Consider the following 21,444-nt stretch of genomic DNA (forward strand, 5'->3'; position numbering starts at 1 on the left):
TCAAAGGAAAGACAGACACAATGGCAAATACAGATGCTAACATATCAATACTAACTCTAAATGTAAATGGACTAAACTCTTCAATAAAAAAACACAGAGTTGCAGGCTGGATTAAGAAACAAAACCCAACCTTTTGCTGTCTCCAGGAAACACATTTAGCTGCAAAAGATAAAAATAGACTCAAAGTTAAAGGATGGAAAACAATTCTACAAGCAAATGGACCAAAAAAGAAGGCAGGAACAGCTATACTCATAGCAGATAAAAGAGATTTCAAACTTAAAAAGATAAAAAGAGACCCCAGTGGTCATTACATTATGATCAAGGGGACAATACTTCAAGAAGAAATAACACTCATTAACATATATTCACCAAACGAAGGAGCACCAAAATATATCAGACAACTATTGGCATCTCTGAAAACAGACATCAGAGAAAACACATACATAGTGGGAGACTGCAACACACCACTATCAACAATGGATAGATAAATGAGACAAAAAATAAGTAAAGACACTAAAGCTCTAAATAAGGATCTAGAGTGCTTGGGCTTAAGAGACAAATATAGAACACTAAACCCAAAAAAATCTGAGTATACATTTTTCTCAAGCACACACAGATCATTCTCCAGGATCGATCATATACTGGGGCACAAGACAAACATCAACAGATACACCAAGACTGAAATCATACCAAACATCTTTTCTGACTATGAAGGCATCAAACTAGAAATAAACCATAAAAAGAAGGCAAGGTACTCTCCAACCTCGTGGAGATTGAAACCCACACTACTGGAAGTCCACTGGACTAACGAGGAAATCAAAGAAGAAATTAAAAAATTCTTTGAATTGAATGACAAGGAGGACACCAATTTCCTAAATGTATGGGATGCAGCAAAAGCAGTAATAAGAGGAAAATATATAGCAATAGATGCTCACAACAAGAAACAAGAAAGAACTCAAAGAAACAACCTAATCTCGAAGCTCAAAGATCTAGAAAAAGAACAACAAAAAAACCCCAAAACCAGTAGAAGAAAAGAAATAATAAAAACCAAAGCAGAAATAAATGAAATCGAAACTAAAAAAACAATCCAAAAGATCAATGAAACCAAGAGCTGGTTCTTTGAAAAAATAAATAAAATAGATAAACCCCTAGCCAGGCTCACAAGGGCAAAAAGGGAGAAAGCACAAATAAACAGGATAATAAACGAAAGAGGAGAAATCACAACGGACACAGCAGAAATCAAAAGAATAATTAATAACTACTATGAACAGTTATATGTAAACAAGTTCAACAATCTAGAGGAGATGGACAAATTCCTACAACTCTACAATCACCCAAAGCTAGATAAAGAAGAAATAGAACACCTAAACAGACCAATTACAATTAGCAAAATTGAAATGGTAATCAAAAACCTCCCCCCAAAAAAAGCCCAGGACCTGATGGATTTACAAATGAATTCTACCAAACATTCAGAGACGAATTGGTGCCTATCCGTCACAAACTCTTCCAAAAAATTGAGAAGGAAGGTATAATACCTAACACGTTCTATGAAGCCAACATTACACTAATACCAAAACCAAACAAGGACAACACAAAAATAGAAAACTATAGGCCAATCTCCCTAATGAACACTGATGCAAAAATTCTCAATAAAATTTTAGCTATCAGAATCCAACAGTGTATCCATAAGATAATTCACCACGACCTAGTAGGATTCATTCCAGGGACACAAGGATGGTTTAACATGCGAAAATCAATCAACGTTATCCAACACATCAACAAAAAGAAATATAAAAACCACATGATAATATCAATAGATGCCGAGAAAGCTTTCGACAAAGTGCAACACCCATTCATGATAAAAGCCCTTGAAATTCTTGGGATACAAGGAACATACCTCAACATCATAAAGGCCATCTATGACAAGCCAACCGCCAGTATTATTCTCAATGCTGAAAAGCTGAAAGCATTTCCATTAAGATCTGGAACAAGACAAGGATGTCCACTCTCACCACTGCTTTTCAATATAATACTGGAAGACCTAGCCAGAGCAATAAGACAAGAGAAAGACATACAAGGAATCCAAATAGGAAAAGAAGAAGTCAAACTATCACTATTTGCAGATGATATGATAATATACATAGAGAACCCCAAAAACTCCATAGAAAAACTAATTAAACTCATCAATCAGTTCAGCAAGGTGGCAGGATACAAAATCAACATTCAAAAGTCAGTAGCCTTCCTATACACTAACAATAAATCTGAAGAAGAAGAAATGAAAAAAAAATCCCCTTTATTATCAAAACAAAAAAAAATCAAATACTTGGGAATAAATCTAACAAAAGAGGTAAAGGACCTTTACAAAGAAAACTATAAAACACTGTTAAAAGAAATAGAAGAAGATACAAAGAAATGGAAAGACATCCCCTGCTCATGGATTGGAAGAATAAACATTATTAAAATGGCCATCCTACCAAAAGCAATATACCCATTCAATGCTATTCCAATAAAAATTTCAATGTTATTCTTCAAAGAAATAGAACAATTATTGATGAAATTCATATGGAATCACCAAAAACCCCGAATAGCCAAAGCTCTCCTGTAAAAAAAAAAGAAGGGAATGGAGGCATCACACTCCCAGATTTCAGGCTATACTACAAAGCCATAATCATCAAAACTGCATGGTATTGGAACAAGAACAGACACACATACCAATGGAATCAAATAGAAAATCCAGAAATAAACCCACAGATTTATGGTCAACTAATCTTTGACAAAGGAGCAAAGAATATGCATTGGAGCAAAGAAAGTTTGTTCAATAAATGGTGCTGGGAAAACTGGATTGCTACATGCAAAAGAATGAAGCTTGACTACTACCTCACACCATACACAAAAACCAACTCAAAATGGATTAAAGAACTAGACATAAAACCTGAAACAATAAAATACATAGAAGGAAATATACGCGAAACACTACGGGATATGCACATCAAAGACATCTTATAGACACATCACCCAAAGCAGTGATAGTGAAGGCAAAGATAAACAGCTGGGACTACATCAAATTAAAGAGCTTCTGCACAGCAAAAGAGACAATAACAAAAACAAAGAGAAACCCCACCAACTGGGAGAACATTTTTGCACACAACACTAATGATAAAGGATTGATCACAAAAATCTGCAAAGAGCTGATGAGACTCAACAGCAACAAAGAAAATAATCTAGTCAAAAAATGGGCAGAAGAGCTAAAAAGAAACTTCTCTGAAGAGGAAATGCAAATGGCCAACAGGCTTATGAAAAAATGTTCAACATCACTTGTGATCAGGGAAATGCAAATCAAAACTACCATGAGATACCATCTTACACCAGTGAGATGGCACATATTAAAAAAACTAGCAACAACAAATGTTGGCGAGGGTGTGGAGAAAAAGGAACTCTTCTGCACTGTTGGTGGGAGTGCAAACTGGTCCAACCACTATGGAGAGCTGTGTGGAGGTTTCTGGACCTACTAAACATAGAGCTTCCATATGATCCAGCAATTCCACTCCTAGGTATTTACCCAAAGGACACAGAAACATCAATTCCAAAGAACACCTGCACCCCTATGTTTATAACAGCACCATTTATAATAGCTAAGCTTTGGAAACAGCCCAAAGGCCCAAAAATAGATGACTGGATCAAGAAGATGTGGTACATATATACCATGGAATATTACTCAGCATTCAAAAAAGATAAACACATGCAATTTGCAGCTACATGGATGGTGCTGGAAGGGATCATGCTCAGCGAAATAAGCCAGAAAGAAAAAGAAAAATACCGGATGGTCTCACTCATAGCAGGAATCTAGAAAACTTAAATAAGGGACCAGGAAAATGAATAACTCTAAGAAAGTGAAAATCAAAATCAACAAAAATCTATGAACCAGAGACACTTTTGGGGGGGTGGGTTGCAGGAGGGGAGGGATTGGGGTCAAAATGGGGGGGTTGCAATTATATGGGGAATATAAAAATAAAATTTATTATTAAAAAAAAATCATTACTCTGCCAGATTATTTGGTTCTGGCGACAAAGAGCACTGAAAACACCTTTGGGAATCAATTCAATGTTCTTACTTTACATCTGAAATAATGAGGTTCTTGTACCCTTGGTCTAGGAGACTACAAGACCCCTTGATATACGGGTCAACATCGAAAGTCACCAACAACTGAATAAAGATGTACTTTGCTAATAAAAAAAAATAAAAAATAATAAAATCGATAACATGTTCTTAAAATAAGAATTGAAGGTGTGTAAAGGGGAAGAGATGATAAAAATAAAAAAAAATGCATTATAAGATGTCCGAGTGTTCATAATTAATAAGAATAAAAATATCTGTATTGATAACAAAATTTTCAATTGCTTAAGTTTCTTCACTCAATTAATTATATTTTTCCCAATTTTATTATACCCAGTCACTTATACAACTATATGATTTTTGTATTACAACATCACACCCTCATATGTGCACTTAGCTCACTCACCCTCCACTAACTTCCAGTGCCAACAACCAATCACCTTCAGTCCCCAGTACTCTGCTATCTGTGCCAGACTTCTCATGTTAAATGGAATTTTGTTCTGAGATGATTTATTAATCATATTGTCACTGACTTAGGTTTCTGGATCTCAGACATCCAATATTAAATATTTTATAAGTAGAGCTGCCCACAGGCCATGCACAGCTGTCAAGAAAGATCAATAGCAGTGAACTTATCCAGTTGCAAATACAGGTTTATAACTCAGAGCTAAAATTTTAAGTGAAGATATTAGCAGCCATGCAAAGGAAAATGAAGTCTCACAATCTTTTCCTTTTCATTTAGGTCACATGACTACAGTAGGTGTGTTTGGGCAATGTCTCCCATATGGCATTATGGTAAAAATTTTATCCTTCTTACTAGACTGTTGCTTTGATCACCCACAGAGAATAGCTTTAAGCTATGTTCATAATAAACAGTCATAAATGTTTGTGGAATCAAGATCAATTGACAAGTGATTGGAAGCAAGAAAAATTTCAAAATATGAACATTTGCACAATTCCTTTGGCAATACTATTTATCACAGGAATTCTGTATCAGAGGAGTAGTAACTTCTTAACATTAGACTTGGAAGTGATATTTATTTATTTATTTATTTATTTGAGATTTTATTTATTTATTTATACAAGCACTGGGTACAGTCAGAAGTGCGGGAGGGTGAGAGAATTCACCAGAGCCAGAGCGGGGAACAGAACAGGCAGACTGACGAAATACACTGCCGAGGGGAGCAGTGGGCGCAGGAGGAGAGGTCTGTGCACCATGTGGGAACCTCGCCAGTGGCTGGGGATTGAACTGGCGCTGCAGAGGCTGTGGGCAGCCTCTGGGCCACCAGGGGAGGCCCTGAAGTGATATTTATTGCAAGTTCATAGGTCATGGGTCCAGAAACAGAACATCTATGCAGATATTCCCAACGCAAAATGCAAGAAGTGGTGTGGAATCAACTTTGAATCACATACTACCTCATCTCTAAAAACTATGTTAATTATTCTGTATGAGTTGCTAAGGCAGCAAAAGCAGTAATAAGAGTAAAATATATAGCAATACAGGCTCACATCAACAAACAAGAAAGAACTCAAAGAAACAAACTAATCTCACATCTCAAAGAGTTAGAAAAAGAACAACAAAAAAACCCTAAAATCAGTAGAAGAAAGGAAATAATAAATATCAAAGCAGAAATAAATGAATTGGAAATTAAAAAAACAATCCAAAAGAACAATGAAACCAAAAGTTGGTTCTTTGAAAGAATAAACAAAATAGACAAACCTCTAGCCAGGCTCACAAATTAAAAATGGTAGAAAACACATATAAACAGGATTATGAATGAAAGAGGAGAAATCACAACAGACCCAGTAGAAATAAAAAAAAATAACCAGAGATTACTATGAACACTTATATGGAAACAAATTCAACAACCTAGAAGAGATGGACAAATTTCTAGAATGATATAATCATCCAAAGCTGAACAAAGAAGAAATAGAACAGCTAAACAGACCAATTACAAGAAGTAAAATTGAGGCAGTAATCAAAGCACTCCCCAAAAACAAAAGTCCAGGCCCAGACAGCTTCACAAGTGAATTCTACCAAACATTCAGCAGTAAATTAATTCCTATCCTTCACAAACTCTTTCAAAAAATTGAAAAAGAAAGAATACTACAAAATCAGTTCTACGAAGCCAACATTACACTAATGCCAAAACCAAACAAAGACAGCACAAAAAAAGAAAATCACAGGCCAGTCTCTCTAATGAACACTGATGCAAAAATCCTCAACAAAATCCTTCCCAACAGAATACAACAATGCATCAAAGGGATAGTACACCATGATCAAGTGGGATTCATCCCAGGGGCACAAGGATGTTTCAACACACGAAAATCGATAAGTGTAATTCAACACATCAACAAAAAGAAAAACAAAAAACATATGATCATATCAATAGATGCTGAGAAAACATTCGACAAATTCCAACATCCATTTATGATGAAGGTCCTTGAAATTCTCGGGATAAAAGGAACATACCTTAACATGATAAAAGCCATATACGACAAACCCACTGCCAACATTATTCTCAATGGTGAAAAGCTGAAGACCTTTCCTTTCAGATCAGGAACAAGACAAGGATGTCCTCTCTCACCACTGCTCTTCAATATAATACTAGAGGTCCTAGCCAGGGCAATAAGACAACAGAAAGACATACAAGGAATCCAGATAGGGAAAGAAGAAACTATCACTATTTGCAGATGATATGATAATATACATAGAGAACCCTAAAAACTCCACAGAAAAACTACTCAAAATAATGGACCAGTTCAGTAAAGTAGCAGGATACACAATCAACACACAAGAATCAGTAGCCTTCCTATACACAAAGTCAATCAGAAGAAGAAGAAATCAAGGAAACCATCCCTTTTATAATTGAAACCAAACAAAAATCAAATACTTGGGAATAAAACTAACAAAAGAGGTGAAAGACCTATACAAAGAAAATTATAAAACACTGTTCAAAGAAATTGAAGGAGACACAAAGAAATGGAAAGACATCCCCTGCTCATGGATTGGAAGAATCAACATTATTAAAATGGCCATCCTCCCAAAAGCAATATACAGATTCAATGTTATTCCAATAAAAATCCCAATGGCATTCTTCAAAGAAATAGAACAATAGAACTGATGAAATTCACATGGAACCACAAAAAACCATGAATAGCTAAAGCCCTACTGATGCAAATAATGGAGAAAGGAGGTTTCACAATTCCTAACTTCAAGTATACTGCAAAGCCATAATAATTAAAACAGTTTGGTATTGGAACAAAAACAGACACACAGACCAAAGGAACTGAATAGAGAGACCAGAAATAAAGCTGCACTTATATGAACAACTAATCTTTGACAAAGGAGCAAAGAATATCCAGTGGAACACGGACAGCTTGTTCAATAAATGGTGTTGGGAAAACTGGACCTCCACATGCAAAAAAAAAAAAAAAAAAAAGAAAAGAAAAACTAGACCACTATCTCTCACCATGCACAAAAATCAAACTCAAAATGGATAAAAGAATTGAACATAAGACCTGAAACCATAAAATATTTAGAAGAAAATATAGGTAAAGCACTACAAGATATACATCTCAAAAACTTCTTTAAAGACTCCTCACCCAAAGCAAAAATAGTGAAGGCACAGATAAACAACTGTGATTACATCAAACTGAAAAACTTTTGCACAGCAAATGAGACATTAACCAAAACAAAGAGACACCCCACAGATTGGGAAAAAAATCTTTGCAAAAAATCTTTGGAAAAAATCTTTGTTCAAAGATCACAATGATATACAAAGAACTCACACGGCTCAACAAAAACAAAATAAACAATCCAGTCAAGAAATGGGCAGAAGAACTCAAAAGACATTTCTCCAAAGTGGAAATGTAAATGGCCAACAGGCATATGAAAAAATGTTCAATATCCCTTATAATCAGAGAAATGCAAATCAAAGTCACACTGAGATACTACCTTACACCTGTAAGAATGGCACATATCAAAAAAACAAGCAACAACAAATGTTGGCGAGGATTTGGTGAAAAGGAACTCTCCTACATTGCTGGTGGGAGTGCAAACTTGTCCAACCATTGTGGAAAGCTGTCTGGAGGTTCTTCAGTCTACTAAAAATGGAGCTACCATACGATCTGGCAATTCTACTTCTAGGGATCTATCCAAAGGATACAAAAACAGTGATTCAAAAGAGCACCTGTACACCTATGTTTATAGCAGCACTATATACAATAGGTAAAACCTGGAAATAATCCAAATGCCCAAATATAGATGACTGGATCAAGAAGATGTGGTATATATACACAATGGAATATTACTCAGTGATCAAAAACGATAAAAACTCATGCCACTCACAGCAACATGGATGGAGCTGGAAGGGATCATTTTCAGTGAAATAAGTCAGTGAGTAAAAGAAAAATACCAAATGGTTTCACTTATAGGAGCAATGTAGAGGATCCAAATAAGGGATCAGGGGAAAAATTATTATAATAAAGTGAAAATCAAAATCAACAAGGAACTATAAATCAGAGACATTCCACAGGGGGGAAGTAGGAAATAGGATCAAAACAGCACAAGGAACTATGGTGATGGTACACGGATGAATTGGTGGTGGGAATTTCATGGGGACTACACCTGAGATGAGAAAGCATACATTGCAAAAAAATGAAGAATGATGTAAAAAATACATAAAATAAAAAAAGAAAATTAGAAAAGTAAACAATGACTGTACAGTATAGCAAGTCCTCGTTCTCTTTTTTTTTTTTTTTACTTTTTTTTTAAGATTTATTTTATTTATACAAGCACTGGGTACAGTTAGAAGCGCAGGAGGGTGAGAGAATTCACCAGAGCCAGAGCAGAGAGCAGAACAGGCAGACTGACGAAATACACTGCTGTGGGGAGCAGCAGGCGGCAGGAGACGTCTGCGTGCCATGTGGGACCCTCGCCCAGTGGCAGGGAATCGAACATGCACTGCAGAGGCTGCAGGCAGCTTCGCAACCCAGCGCTCAACTGATGTGCCACTGGGGAGGACCCTCCTTCTATTCTTATTGGTGATTAGGAAAGAGCAGGAGACCATCTGCTGATTATTACAAAGGACCCCACGACATAGCTTTCTGCCTGAAGAAATCTTGTCAATCTAAAAGTTTCAAAACAAATGATCTAAATTCAAACTGCTTCCCTGCTTGATCCTTTAAAATTTTAGGTGGAAAAAACCTTAAGACTGACCCCTGGTTGAGACTAGGATCATGATTCCTATTGTTAAATAATTGCTTTCTGATTATTTTATAGTCTTATTATTTCTCTGTTGACAGTAGAAAGCTCATTGCTGGCCTTAGGAATAAACCCAGTTACACAGTTTTTGGATATTAGTGTAATGACATGAATGTCTTTGGAAATTTATTTTGAACAGTATCAAGGTACTTCAAATTAAGCAAGATGGAATACTTTTTTCATGATACAACATGTAACAATTCCTATGTAAAATTTAGCAGGAATTACAACAAAAATGTCATTGAAAATTGGAACAAGGGAATATAATCAAGATATCATCAACAGATTATAGTTCTATGCAAAATATATTAATAATCTCAATTTTTAGAAGCAATGAAGTATATTCAATCATTGTAGGGGTTTTAGAGTTGTAAAAATAGGATAATTTTGGCTTAAGTTTATTTATTGCTGTTTTAACTCATTTCATTTTTAAAATATTTAACTCATTTCATTTTCATGCTTTGTAAAATAATGAAAAGGCAGTTAAAATATTACTGACATCTTAACATCATTTTCAAGGCTCAGGGCCATGTAGTTTGCACTATGGTGCTCAACTTCCCATTGGGGGTTGGTCCAGAAGTCTCAGTGCTAAAAGTGAAATTTCTACTAAGATTTTGGTCACAACAATGATCCAAAAGACCCCCTGGAGCCCCAGTTCTTATATGTCCTTCAATTCTTAAGGGGCTAGCAGATGTCTGAAGATGGGGACAGAGGCACCACTGCAGTGCATTTCTTGGATCCAAACTGCATTTCCCCAGACTCACTCAGTCTGCTTGCTTCAGGCTGTATTTTTTGCCTCTGTTATTACTCTGTTGGCCTCATGCACCTCTTGCCCACAGTCAGGGCTGTTTTCCTTATCATTATTTTAAAATTGCAGGATGAGAAAACACAGGCATTGCCCATTTCTCTCTATGCATCTGCTTTAAAACATGATTTTTGTGCATTTGTTTCTGTCATACTAATTGCTGCAAATTGAATTGAACACAGCTCTGTCTCAGCAGTTAGCATAGCATAGGCACTGCAGCTGAGGAGCTCTAATCTGATCATGCCCTGAGGCCCCTCAGACTTCCTGGCACTTTGATTAGGAATCTTATGGCTTTCTCCAACACTGGGAGCTTTTCTTCAAATGAAGATGCTATCAGATTTTACAAGAGAAAGATATTAGTATGATAAGAATATGTATTGAAGAAGTGAATGACACTGAGTAAAAACCTTAAATAATAGTAGTTTCAGGAACCAAACTTTTCTAATTTTAGTATATGTGTCCTAAAAGCAAGCACCTGGTAACCAAGTCTTAAGGACTGCTCATATTATTTTGCTGTTATATAATAAATTGTATTAAAATGAATTCTGTAAATCTGCTCCTTTATTAAAGTTTTATTCACTGATTTTTCTTATTTCATTGATGTAATCATGGTCTGTATTATTTTTTTACTAAGAATTCTCCAAATGGGTGTTAAATTTATATGCTTAAAATCAAATAGTTTTAAAGGCACTACTACCACTTGTTGAATGTGAAAGCTAAAGAAACAGTAGGGAAATTTTGACCAGGAAGTTGCCAGTGCAAGAAATAGAGGAGTAAATCAGACCACAGAATTACCTACCTAGTCCAATTCTCTCATCAGCAAAAGAAAAGCCTGTTTATCTTGCAACTTCTTGCCTTCAGTTTAGCATAGCTAGAGAATGGAGCTCAAATGGAACTTAAAGTATTCACATACAATACCTGCCAGTATGCTGGACTTTTGGACATCATTTGATCTGAACTTCTACTTACACCTACAGATTTTCATTTCTTTTAAAAAATTTACTTTCCTCCAAAGTCAGTAATCATATATACAATCCCTTATTTTGTTTCCAATATTGTATTTATATCCCAGTGATAACATTTATCACATCCACATGAATATTTAGAATCAAATTTGTGGCCACTCTCTAGAAAACACAAAGTATATTATGATATGCCTTTTGTGTACTGATCCTTGTGTTTATTTTTTCATGTCCTTAGTCCTCACCATGTATTTTCAAATCTGGCGATACTGTGTTTGTCCCTATAAGCCCTAACTTACTTTTCTGAAAGGTGATTATAGTATTAAAAGTAATATTAGGGGGCCTCCCCGGTGGTGCAGCGGTTGAGCGCTGGGTTGCGAAGCTGCCCACAGCCTCTGCAGCGCCGGTTCAATCCCCGGCTGCTCCCCGGCCACTGGAGAAGGGTCCCACGTGGCGCGCAGACCTCTCCTGCCGCCTGCTGCTCCCCTCAGCAGTGTACTTCGGTCCTTCTGCCTGCTCTGTTCCCCGCTCTGGCTCTGGTGAATTCTCTCACCCTCCCGCGCTTCTGACTGTACCCAGTGCTTGCATAAATAAATAAATAAATAAATCTTAAAAAAAATAGTAATGGAAAAATGATATTTAAAAAATATAATAATAATAATATTAGGTCGGGCCTCCCCTGGTGGTGCAAGTGGTTGAGTGCAGTGCTGTGAAGCTGTCCGCAGCCTCTGCAGTGCCGGTTCAATCCCGGTCTGTGAGGGTCCCACATGGCGTGGCAGACCTCTCCTGTCGTGCCCCCTGCTCCCCTCCCTCAGTTGTGTATTTCGTCAGTCTGCCTGTTCTGCTCCCTGCTCTGTCTCTGCTGAATGTCCTCCTGCGCATCTGGCCTGTACCCTGGTTCTTGTATAAATAAATAAATAAATAAATAAATAAATAAATAAATCTTAAAAAAAATAATATTAGGATCTCTCTATCACATTTTTACTTTCCCCATTCTGGGCAATGTGATCCCTGAGGGTCAAGTCAATGTATTGTGGTTAATATGGTGGTGAGAAGGGAAGAAAGTGGTAGTGAAGCTGGAATGGAAACTTGAGACTAGAATGTAAGTGGCCTTGCATGCTATGTTTGAAAGAATTGACATTAACTGGAAGTAGTGAGTATCTTGCTGGACTGACCTGGTCAAATCTTAATTTTAAATATATATGGAAGAAAATGAAACTAATGACCATGAAGAGGCGGTTTTGATGGGAAAGAGGATGTGAAGGCTCAAAAGAGCAGAAGCAGTAAGAACGGGAAAGAGGAGAGTGAATGGCTTTGAGAGCTGCTTAGAGAAAAATTATGGAGAATGGCAGGAAAAGTGAGGAGAAAGGGGAGAAATTAATTCTGACTAGTATAGTTGGTAAATCAATTCATGGAGGTAAGAAGGGGAAATGAGATTGAGAGTTTACAGAAGGATGCAGAGTTCATTTGAGGAAATACTGATTTAGAGGTGTGCATGAAACTTGTAGGTGGAAATGTCTAGCAGACTGTTGGAAATACTATTTTCATCTCTCTGAGACAGCAGTCACCAATTTGGTTGAAGCAAGAGAGCTTCAAATTCACCTTTAGAAGAACTTCAGGAAACATAGACATAAATGAATGAAAAGTAGAAAAAGAACTCAGGAAAAGAGATTGAGGAGAAAAGCAAAAAGTAAGGTAAAAGGCAAGGAAAAAGCAGATGATATAAAAAACTGCTTGAGAGATACAGAGAGATTTAACCAACATAAAATAGCAGATCAAAGTTTCCAAACACACAGAACTTCTTGCCTTAACAGACTTCAGTGCTTCTCAAAAGTCCTTATCCTGTCTTGTATGTTCTCATATTCCCACTCCAAATTTCACCACTTACTTCCCCAAGTGTCCTACTTTATTTTTCCCCAGTCATTGTTAGGGGATAAATTTCTCTTCTACAACAATACCGGGGGAGAAAAAGAGCTTATCAAATCTGAAATACTTAAATCTCTTACTCTTACCCCTTCCCCGACACATTCCCGTTCCCAGTCCTAGGCAACCACTGGTTTGTTTGCTGTCTCTTTAGATTTTCCCCATCTGAAAATTTATTGCATATTCAATATGTAGACATTTGTGCCTGGCTTTTTTTCACTTTGCATAATGTTTCTGAGGTTTAGTCATGCAATCTCTATCAAAGTGTCAACAGAATTCTTCAAGGAAATAGAGCAAACATTATTAAAATTTATATGGAACCAGAAACAGAACCCAAATAGCAATAGCAAACTTGACAAAAAATGAAGATGAATGTTGCTATCATTCTCCCAAACTTCAAACTATTCTGTAAGACTATAGTAGTCAAAGCAGTATGGTATTGGGAAATAAGTAGACAAAATTAGGTAAATAACAACACAAGAAAATATAATAAACAAGACAATTTCAAAGATACAGAAGATATTCTGATAAAGATGTTAGGTAAACATAGGGAAATACTTTTAAAAATTTATTCATAAGACTAAGAATATTGTTCAATCAGTTGTCTTAAAATGCAATCATTTTCTTTTTAAAAAAAACTTGAAAATTCTTAGGGAAGGAAATTCTATGGGGACTCAATCTGAGGGGGTGGGGGGAAGCAAATATTGTTTAAAAGTTAAAAAATGTAAAAAAAAAACTTGAATGTTAACCTTTAGTGTGTCAAGACAAGGTAATCTACAAAATATAGTTCTCATTGTTCTCTAACAAAGTAAAACTTCAACTTCCAAGTCTTCATTAATATACATATTTTGATTTCATGTACACTATACTACAAGCCTTCCCTACAAAAACACTTGAAAAATGATATTCCTATAATAAAGTGATTTATCTTATTCATCAACAAAAATGTATGCTTAAATTAGTAGCACACATTAAAAAACACAACCAAAATTTCTCAAAATATTCATACTAACCTTGGTTAACTGTAAAATAATTAGGATCCCAACATACAGAGGACATTTTTGAGGGATCTCACTGGATGCTTCCCTAATATTCATTTCTTTTTCCACAATATTTAAATTAAAGTAACACTGCTTTACAACACTGTAAATGATTCAGAAATATAGGATCCCACCTTTTCAAGTAGATACTACTGCACCACACCCACCAGCAAGGTCCTCATAATCCTCCTTCTTTGTCCATTGTACCGGATCTTCTTTCTTCTCTAATCTTCACCTGTCTCTCTGGTAACCTCAGATTTTCAGTCACATTTCTAGGATTTGTTTTTGGTTTGGTGTTGTCTGGCTCTTTGTTTTATCTCTCTATATTCTACATATGAGTGAAACCACGAAGTATTTTTTCCCTTTCTGGCTTATTTTACTTAGATTATCCCCTCCAGAAACCTCACACTGGAGGGAACTTAGAAAATTCATTCACTGTTTCAAGAGTTGTGTCTATAAGAAGGATGCAACAGAAAACTACTGGAGCTTTCTCTTCCCAATGATATAATTTTATAGAACTATTTTTCATTTTCTTGGGCACAAGAAAATCACTGAGCTACTCCAAAAATTTTAATCAAGCATGAAGTTTATTTATTTTCTTCATGAAACATCAGATTTCACTTGGAAAGGACTATAGAATAGTCCTTTCACTAATTAACTACAACCATTTTGATGATAATGGGCTAATATGATTATCTCTTCATCAGTTGCTCTATTAATTCATTTATTAGATACTATTAGAATCATCATTAAACCAGGAATGAATTTTTATCCTTACAATTAATTAAATCTGGTTTTAACCTAGTACAGGAAAAAGAGACTTTCAAGAAAGAAAGCAATACATGAAAAATAATGTAGGATACATTTTTAGCTTGATATAATTTTAAAATTAACTGTACAATTAAAAAAGTTCATGGAGAATCCAAGTTGATTTTGCCAGGGCAATGATATGGACAACAATATCCAGAGAGAAAAAAATTCTATCTTCTGTAACCACTAACAATTTATAGAGTGGTTAATTGCTTTACTGGCTGTTTGCCATATATTTAGATGACCCTGTTAAATATGAATATTTCAGCCAATTATCTTTGTAAATGAAATTTATGAACAGCATTTAGTGTTCATTTTTAAATAGATATGCATTAACTCAGTCTCATCAAAATCAATCAGACTACTAGAGAACTAGAATTTTCTCATGGAAAAAAGGTTGGGAAGGAAGTAAGAAAAGACACTTGATTCTAAAATAATTCAAATTAATAGAACTAAGTAGGTAAATAGTAAATAAGTTGATGATAATTTTATTGTTACATTCCTGTCCACAAGTGTTTATAATTAAAAGAACTTAAGATTTACCTCTGATAGTCTGTAATTAGCAGAAAAAATATGTAAGATCACCATAAAAAGACCTCATGGCTGAGGCCTCTGGTGGCACAAGGGGTTAAGTGTCAGCACTATGAAGCAATCCACATTACTGCAGCAGTTTAATACCTGGTTAGGGAGTTGACCCACATGGTGCAGCGACCTCTCCTGTCTCACCCACTGCTCCCCTCAGCAGTGTATTTCAGTCAGTCTGCCTGTTCTGCTCTCCATTCTATCTCTGGTAAATCCTCCCACCCCATGCATCTCTTGCATGTACCCCAGTTGTTTCTTTTTTTTAAGATTTATTTATTTATTTATACAAGCACTGGGTACAGTCAGAAGCGCGGTAGGGTGAGAGCATTCACCAGAGCCAGAGCGGGAGCAGAACAGGCAGAAGGACTGAAGTACACTGCTGAGGGGAGCAGCGGGCGTGGCAGGAGAGGTCTGCGCACCATGTGGGACCCTCGCTGGTGGCCGGGGATTGAACCGGCTCTGCAGAGGCTGCAGGCAGCTTCGCAGCCCAGTGCTCAACAGCTGCGCCACCAGGGGAGGCCCTACCCCAGTTCTTATATGCGTAAATAAATAAATAAATAAAAATAATTCCAACCTAGCTGAGCCATATATCTTCTTCCTACTTGAAGGTCCCACTCTGCACTGGGTTATGTTGAAAGTAGAAAGAACTTTTGAAGAAGAATATGAATCCTTTGGAAGCTCTTTCAGACACAGCAAAGTTAAGTGGGTGGGGCTGGAGTGGAAAGAAAGGGAAGAAGTATTCCTCTCCCAACACATTCAAAACCTGTCCCCATTAGATCTTTCTCCTTCCATTCCATTCACTCTAGTGGTTGCTCATTCACTCAGTAAATATTTACTGAGCATTTTCCATGCTCCACGGACTCAATCTACAGCAACAGTTCCCTCCATCCTATAGCATGCTTCTTTTTTAACCCATCTTTAACCAATACAACATTTACATCAGTGCAGTTTCTTGACCATTTCTAATATGCACCTACTTAGCATCTTTGTCATCTTTCAATTCTATTTTTTTTAATTACCCACTGAACACTGCAAAGGGCCCTTAAAAGTTCATCAGGGCAAGAAGCTAATTCACCTGAGAAGATGGAGAAGGTAGAAAAGCAATGGAAACTTAAAGTTTGTGTCCCTTGCACAAATAGTTTGTCTATGGTATGTTTACTAGATTTAAGTCATTCTCCTGCTTGCCATCATTAAACCTCTGACTGGAATGGTGAACATAAAAAACAGACAACAAAAATTGACTACAATAACCTTAATTGTCTGTAATAGAACATACTTTATTCTAAAACCTGGAACTCTTCAGATAGCCTAAAAAAGTCTATAGAAGCTTAAAAATAATCGTTTAGTAAATATGGATTTTATGTGCTGTGGAATCATTCTAAATATGGATTTTATGTGCTGTGGAATCATTCTAGAGAATGCAGTTAGTATAACTTGAATGTAGAGAATGTAGTTGTATAACTTCCAATAATTTTCATTACTATTTTCTCAAATATTATTCTGTCAGATCTTTCAATTTATTCTAAATTTAGTATGGCATTAAACATTCTCTTTCTCATTGGGGAAGTAAATGTTCTCAAGAGTAAATAGATTGGGGGGCCTCCCTGGTGGCTCAGGCAGTTAAGTGCAGCGCTGCAAAGCATCCACAGCCCCTGCAGCGCCGGTTCGATCCCCGCAGGCCTCAGAACAACCCACATGGTGAATAAATCTTCTCCTGTTTTGCCCGCTGCTCCCCTTGGCAGTGTATTTCATCAGTCTGCCTGTTCTGTTCCCCGCTGTGTCTCTGGTGAATCCTCTCTCCCTCCTGTGCATCTGGCCTGTACCCTGGTTCTTGTATAAATAAATAAAAACTAAATAAAAGTGGATAATTAAAAAAAAGTAAATAGATATTAAAGCGTTTCTCTTTTTATACATTTAGCATCCCCAATTTATTATCCACTTGTATCTTATCAAATGTCTCTCTCTTTCTGTTCTACACACTTTTTGAAATTTATTTTCAGTAGAATTTATCAACTGGTATTATATATTATAAAAAAACAAGAGAAATTTCCCTTTGATTCTTTCCTTGTGACTAGAAGCAAACATTTTCTGTTGTTAGAGTCCCAAGACCAACTCACCTATCAAAAAGTTCTCCTCCTGTGACGAGTTCTAGGACCAGACTGATTTCTGTAGGGGTTTCAAATATCTCTTTAAGTTTTATCTAGAGAAGTGGAAAAAAAAAGAGTATCACAAATTCTTTATTTTCATCTTTCTTAGAAATACTAAAATAGCACTATCTGTGCTAGCAATATGTTAAGGATTCCTGTGCTAGTAATATTAAGGATTCCTGATTCCAGACCAGGTAGCCATTTTTCACTCTAGTTGTTTTTATCATTTACCTCATGTTTCCTTAAATACCTTTATAAGTTTTTGTATTTTCTTTTGGACAGTTGAAAGAGTGCTGCCTTGGAAACACTTCCTCCAATTTGTCAAAGCATTTCAATTTCAGAATTGCTCCAAGAATAATAAACAAATGCAACCAACTAAAAAAAAAAAAATCCTAAAATATTTGAGGGCATCTTGTTTCTAGAGATGCAAATGCCTCTTTGTCCTGGGAAGGAACTTGGAATTTGGAGTCTGAATCACAACAGGACCAAATTAAAGTCTGTGTGTATAGAAAAGGCAGTTAAAAAGTTGTTGGTGGATAGAGGGCTCCTCAGAAAAGTAGTAGTAGTAGTGCTTTGATTGACCACAATAAGATTTTCTTCACACACAGATAATGCATTCACTTTTGGAATTTTCCTTAATACATCTGAAAATCTAGAGACTAGACTCGATCTACATTTGCGTAAAATTCCTCATTGGTTTCTCTTTGGAAGAACAAAAGAAGTTGAACAATGTAAAATAAGTGATCAAATCTGGCAAATTTTATTTTCTACTCAAGTCTTTTCTACCCTAATTATAAGCAGAACTCTGGGGCCTCCCTGATGTTTCAGGGGTTAAAGACACAGAGCTGTCAAGCAATCACCAGCCACTACAGCACCAGTTTGATCCCTGGGCCAGCCAAGGAGCTGACCCACATGGCATAAAAGACCTCTCCTGTCTTGCCCACTGCTCCCCTCACCATTATATTTCAGTAGATCTTCCTGTTCCGTTCCCCACTCTCTCTGGTGAATCCTCTCACCCCCAGCACCTGTGGCTTATACCCCAGTACTTGCATGCATAAATAAATCTTTTAAAAAATTAAAATATAAGCAGAACTCTGATTCTGTCCAGGCAAATGATGTCCCTTGCCTTGAATTGTGGATCATTGTTGATTTAAGATCCTTATGACAACCTTGTTCCCCAACTTCCCAGCCTCCAAGCAGTTAAGGATGATGTAATCAGTTTTGCACATTAAAATTATAAGAGAATTCTGCTATAGCTGAAAACTCTGGAAAATGTTTTACTCTTTTCATCAAACTCTCCTAGTGAGAACTTTCCAGGTCTCAATGTACAAACAGGTGGATGATGTCTCTGAAGAGCTGAAACAATGTTAGCAACTGCCTCCCCTCTGATTTTTGATAATATAAGAAAAATACTTCTTTAGACTACTATATTCAAGTTTTCTGTTATTACAACGTAATGAATCACTAGCTCACATATTAAGTTGTATGCACTTTGCCTTGAGCCCAAGCATTGTAGGTCATTCTCTTGAACACCACAACTCTATCAAAAATTAAGTTATCATTAATTATCATTTATGTAAGTAGGTAACTCAATTCCAAAAAATAAGTTATAGCTTGGAAAATAATATTATTCTTTTCACTTCACTGGCCCAAGAAAGCTATTCAGCAGACCTTTTCCTCAGTGCTTTTGTCTGGATATAGTCTAAAGCAGAGCTTCTGAGGACATTTTATCTTCCCCATTCCGATAAATCATTTATTTGAAACTTCACATTGTTTCTGAATTATATACTCTATCAAAGAAGACTGAAATGATTTTGAAAAGCAATGCATTTTCTTCATAGGCTTTTTCAGCAATGGATATTTATAAGATAACCATATATTAATAAGAAAAAGTCATTGAATTATTGGAACAAAAAATTCTCCAAATTAAAGGCATAATTTTATGCATAAAAATAAAGATGGCATACCTTGCTGCTCTATTTTGAAACTCGTTCAAGGAATGTTATTTCAATCTTTACTCAGCTATAGAATTTTAAAAAATGTGATCCTATGAGGATGAGAGCTAAGCCATGATGACTACTGTTGATAGAAGATTCAGCTTCTCATCATCCGCTACTCAGGATGAACAATAAAGAACAAAAATCCCATGCTATAATTCTGGAGATTATTTGAAATAGTAGGTTAAAAACCACTTACAATATTTGGATGTGAGAGGCGAAGAAGAACTCCTATCTCAGTTCTTACAATTTTTTTGTCCACCTAAAAAGCAAAATAAAAGAGACTGAAAGAAACTCCCATTTTAGCAGAGAATCAGAAACAATAACCACCTAGATGAATCAGGTAATTATCAAAGGTTAATTCTTTAGCTTTTTATTGTGTCTCCTTGCCCTGCTCCCCTTTTTTCAACTGTATGTCTTTCCTCTCTACTTTAGATAAAAAGTAGAACCAGGAGCTCCCTGGTGCCATAGAGGTTAAGATTCAGTGCTATCACCATAATGGCCTCAGTTTGATCCCTGGCCAGGGAGCTAACCCACATGGCCAACAGATTTCTCCTAGCGCACTAGCTGCTCCCTTCAACAGTGCATTTCAGTAGAGCCACCTTTTTTGCTCCCTACTCTGTCTCTTGTGAATCCTCTTACCCCTGTACTCTGACCTACACCCCAGTTCTTGTATGCATAAATAAATAAAAAATACATCTTAAAAAAAAAAACAGCTAGAACCAGTTATGAATATGGAGTCACAACTTGTTAGAGCTCTTGCATGGCTTTTTCTTATCAAAGGTCATCACTATCCTCACTTGGAAAATTTTATTTCAAACTATTCTTCCTTTTCTTTCTTTCTTTGATACATCCCTGCTAAAACCCAGTGGAATTGTCAATCACAATCACTGCCTTTCTAGCACAGAAATGAGCATGTAGCCTGGTCTAACCAATCAGAAAACTCTATTTCCCAATCAGCATGATTAGGTTGGAGATACCCACCAGCCTCATGTCATACCAACATCCTCCTCTGAAGTTTTTCTAATAAGCAAGAAGAGTTACTCTCTTTTTCCCAGAAACTGTGAAGCAAATGAGAATAGAATCTGCCACTACCAGTTACCTTTTGTGACACCATATGGAGACCGCTAAACTGCAAATAATGCCAACACACACATACACACATACACACACAAGCACACACACACACACATACACATTGTTTTTCCACTAGATTTGGTTATGTATCAGCTAGTTTGGCCTTTGAACTTTGTCATTAAATGAGATACTAAAGTTTCTTTTCTACATGAGTTATTTAGAGGTTTAGCTGAAGTTCATTATTTGCGATTAAGGAAGCCTGGAAAGAAAGTTTTTTGTGTTTCCTCTCCCAATACAATTCTTAAAAGCAATGTATAGATAATACCTGCACAGTGGTCTATGTGCAGGCCTCACTAAGCTGTGTGGGCATAAGCAAGAGACTGCTTCACAGTGACTTCTACCCTGTAAACCAGATCTCCTAAAAAGGAAGAGAGGGCCTGAGGAGAAAGACAACCACATTTCAGTGGTAATAAGTACAAAATTTTAAGGAGATCACAATTATTCATTTACTTTTTATTCTCTAAGGAAAATATTAAACAACAAAACAAACTCTTTGAAATATTTTTTTAAAGTCCGTTTATCTCTATTGCAGTAAATGTGTATAGCTATTTAGGAGTCTCAATAATTAACAAAGAGAACTTGCAAAGCTCAAATGATTTAGAACCACTATTCCAGAAAAATTTAATGTTATACAGTTGAACATAATAGAAAGAAAAGAACAT

General features: G+C 36.2%; 1 protein-coding gene across 3 annotated transcripts in view; it reads right to left on the reverse strand.

Annotated features, from left to right (window-relative positions):
* Nucleotides 1-21,444, reverse strand: part of CAMK4 (calcium/calmodulin dependent protein kinase IV) — a 293,642-nt gene that overhangs the window by 83,578 nt on the left and 188,620 nt on the right. For 2 of the 3 annotated variants that reach the window (XM_054688256.1, XM_037529068.2), the window contains 2 exons: nt 19,845-19,907; nt 17,619-17,701 (listed from right to left, as the gene is read on the reverse strand). In XM_054688256.1, coding sequence (XP_054544231.1) covers nt 17,619-17,701; nt 19,845-19,907 — 146 coding nt within the window. Of the gene's footprint in view, nt 1-16,075; nt 16,237-17,618; nt 17,702-19,844; nt 19,908-21,444 lie in introns of those variants that run through there. The other variant, XM_054688257.1, reaches the window with a different exon arrangement.

This window comes from Talpa occidentalis, unplaced genomic scaffold (genome assembly GCF_014898055.3).
Source record: "Talpa occidentalis isolate TD23 unplaced genomic scaffold, MPIMG_talOcc4v2.1 talOcc4.6, whole genome shotgun sequence".
In the NCBI taxonomy this organism is placed as follows: domain Eukaryota; kingdom Metazoa; phylum Chordata; class Mammalia; order Eulipotyphla; family Talpidae; genus Talpa; species Talpa occidentalis.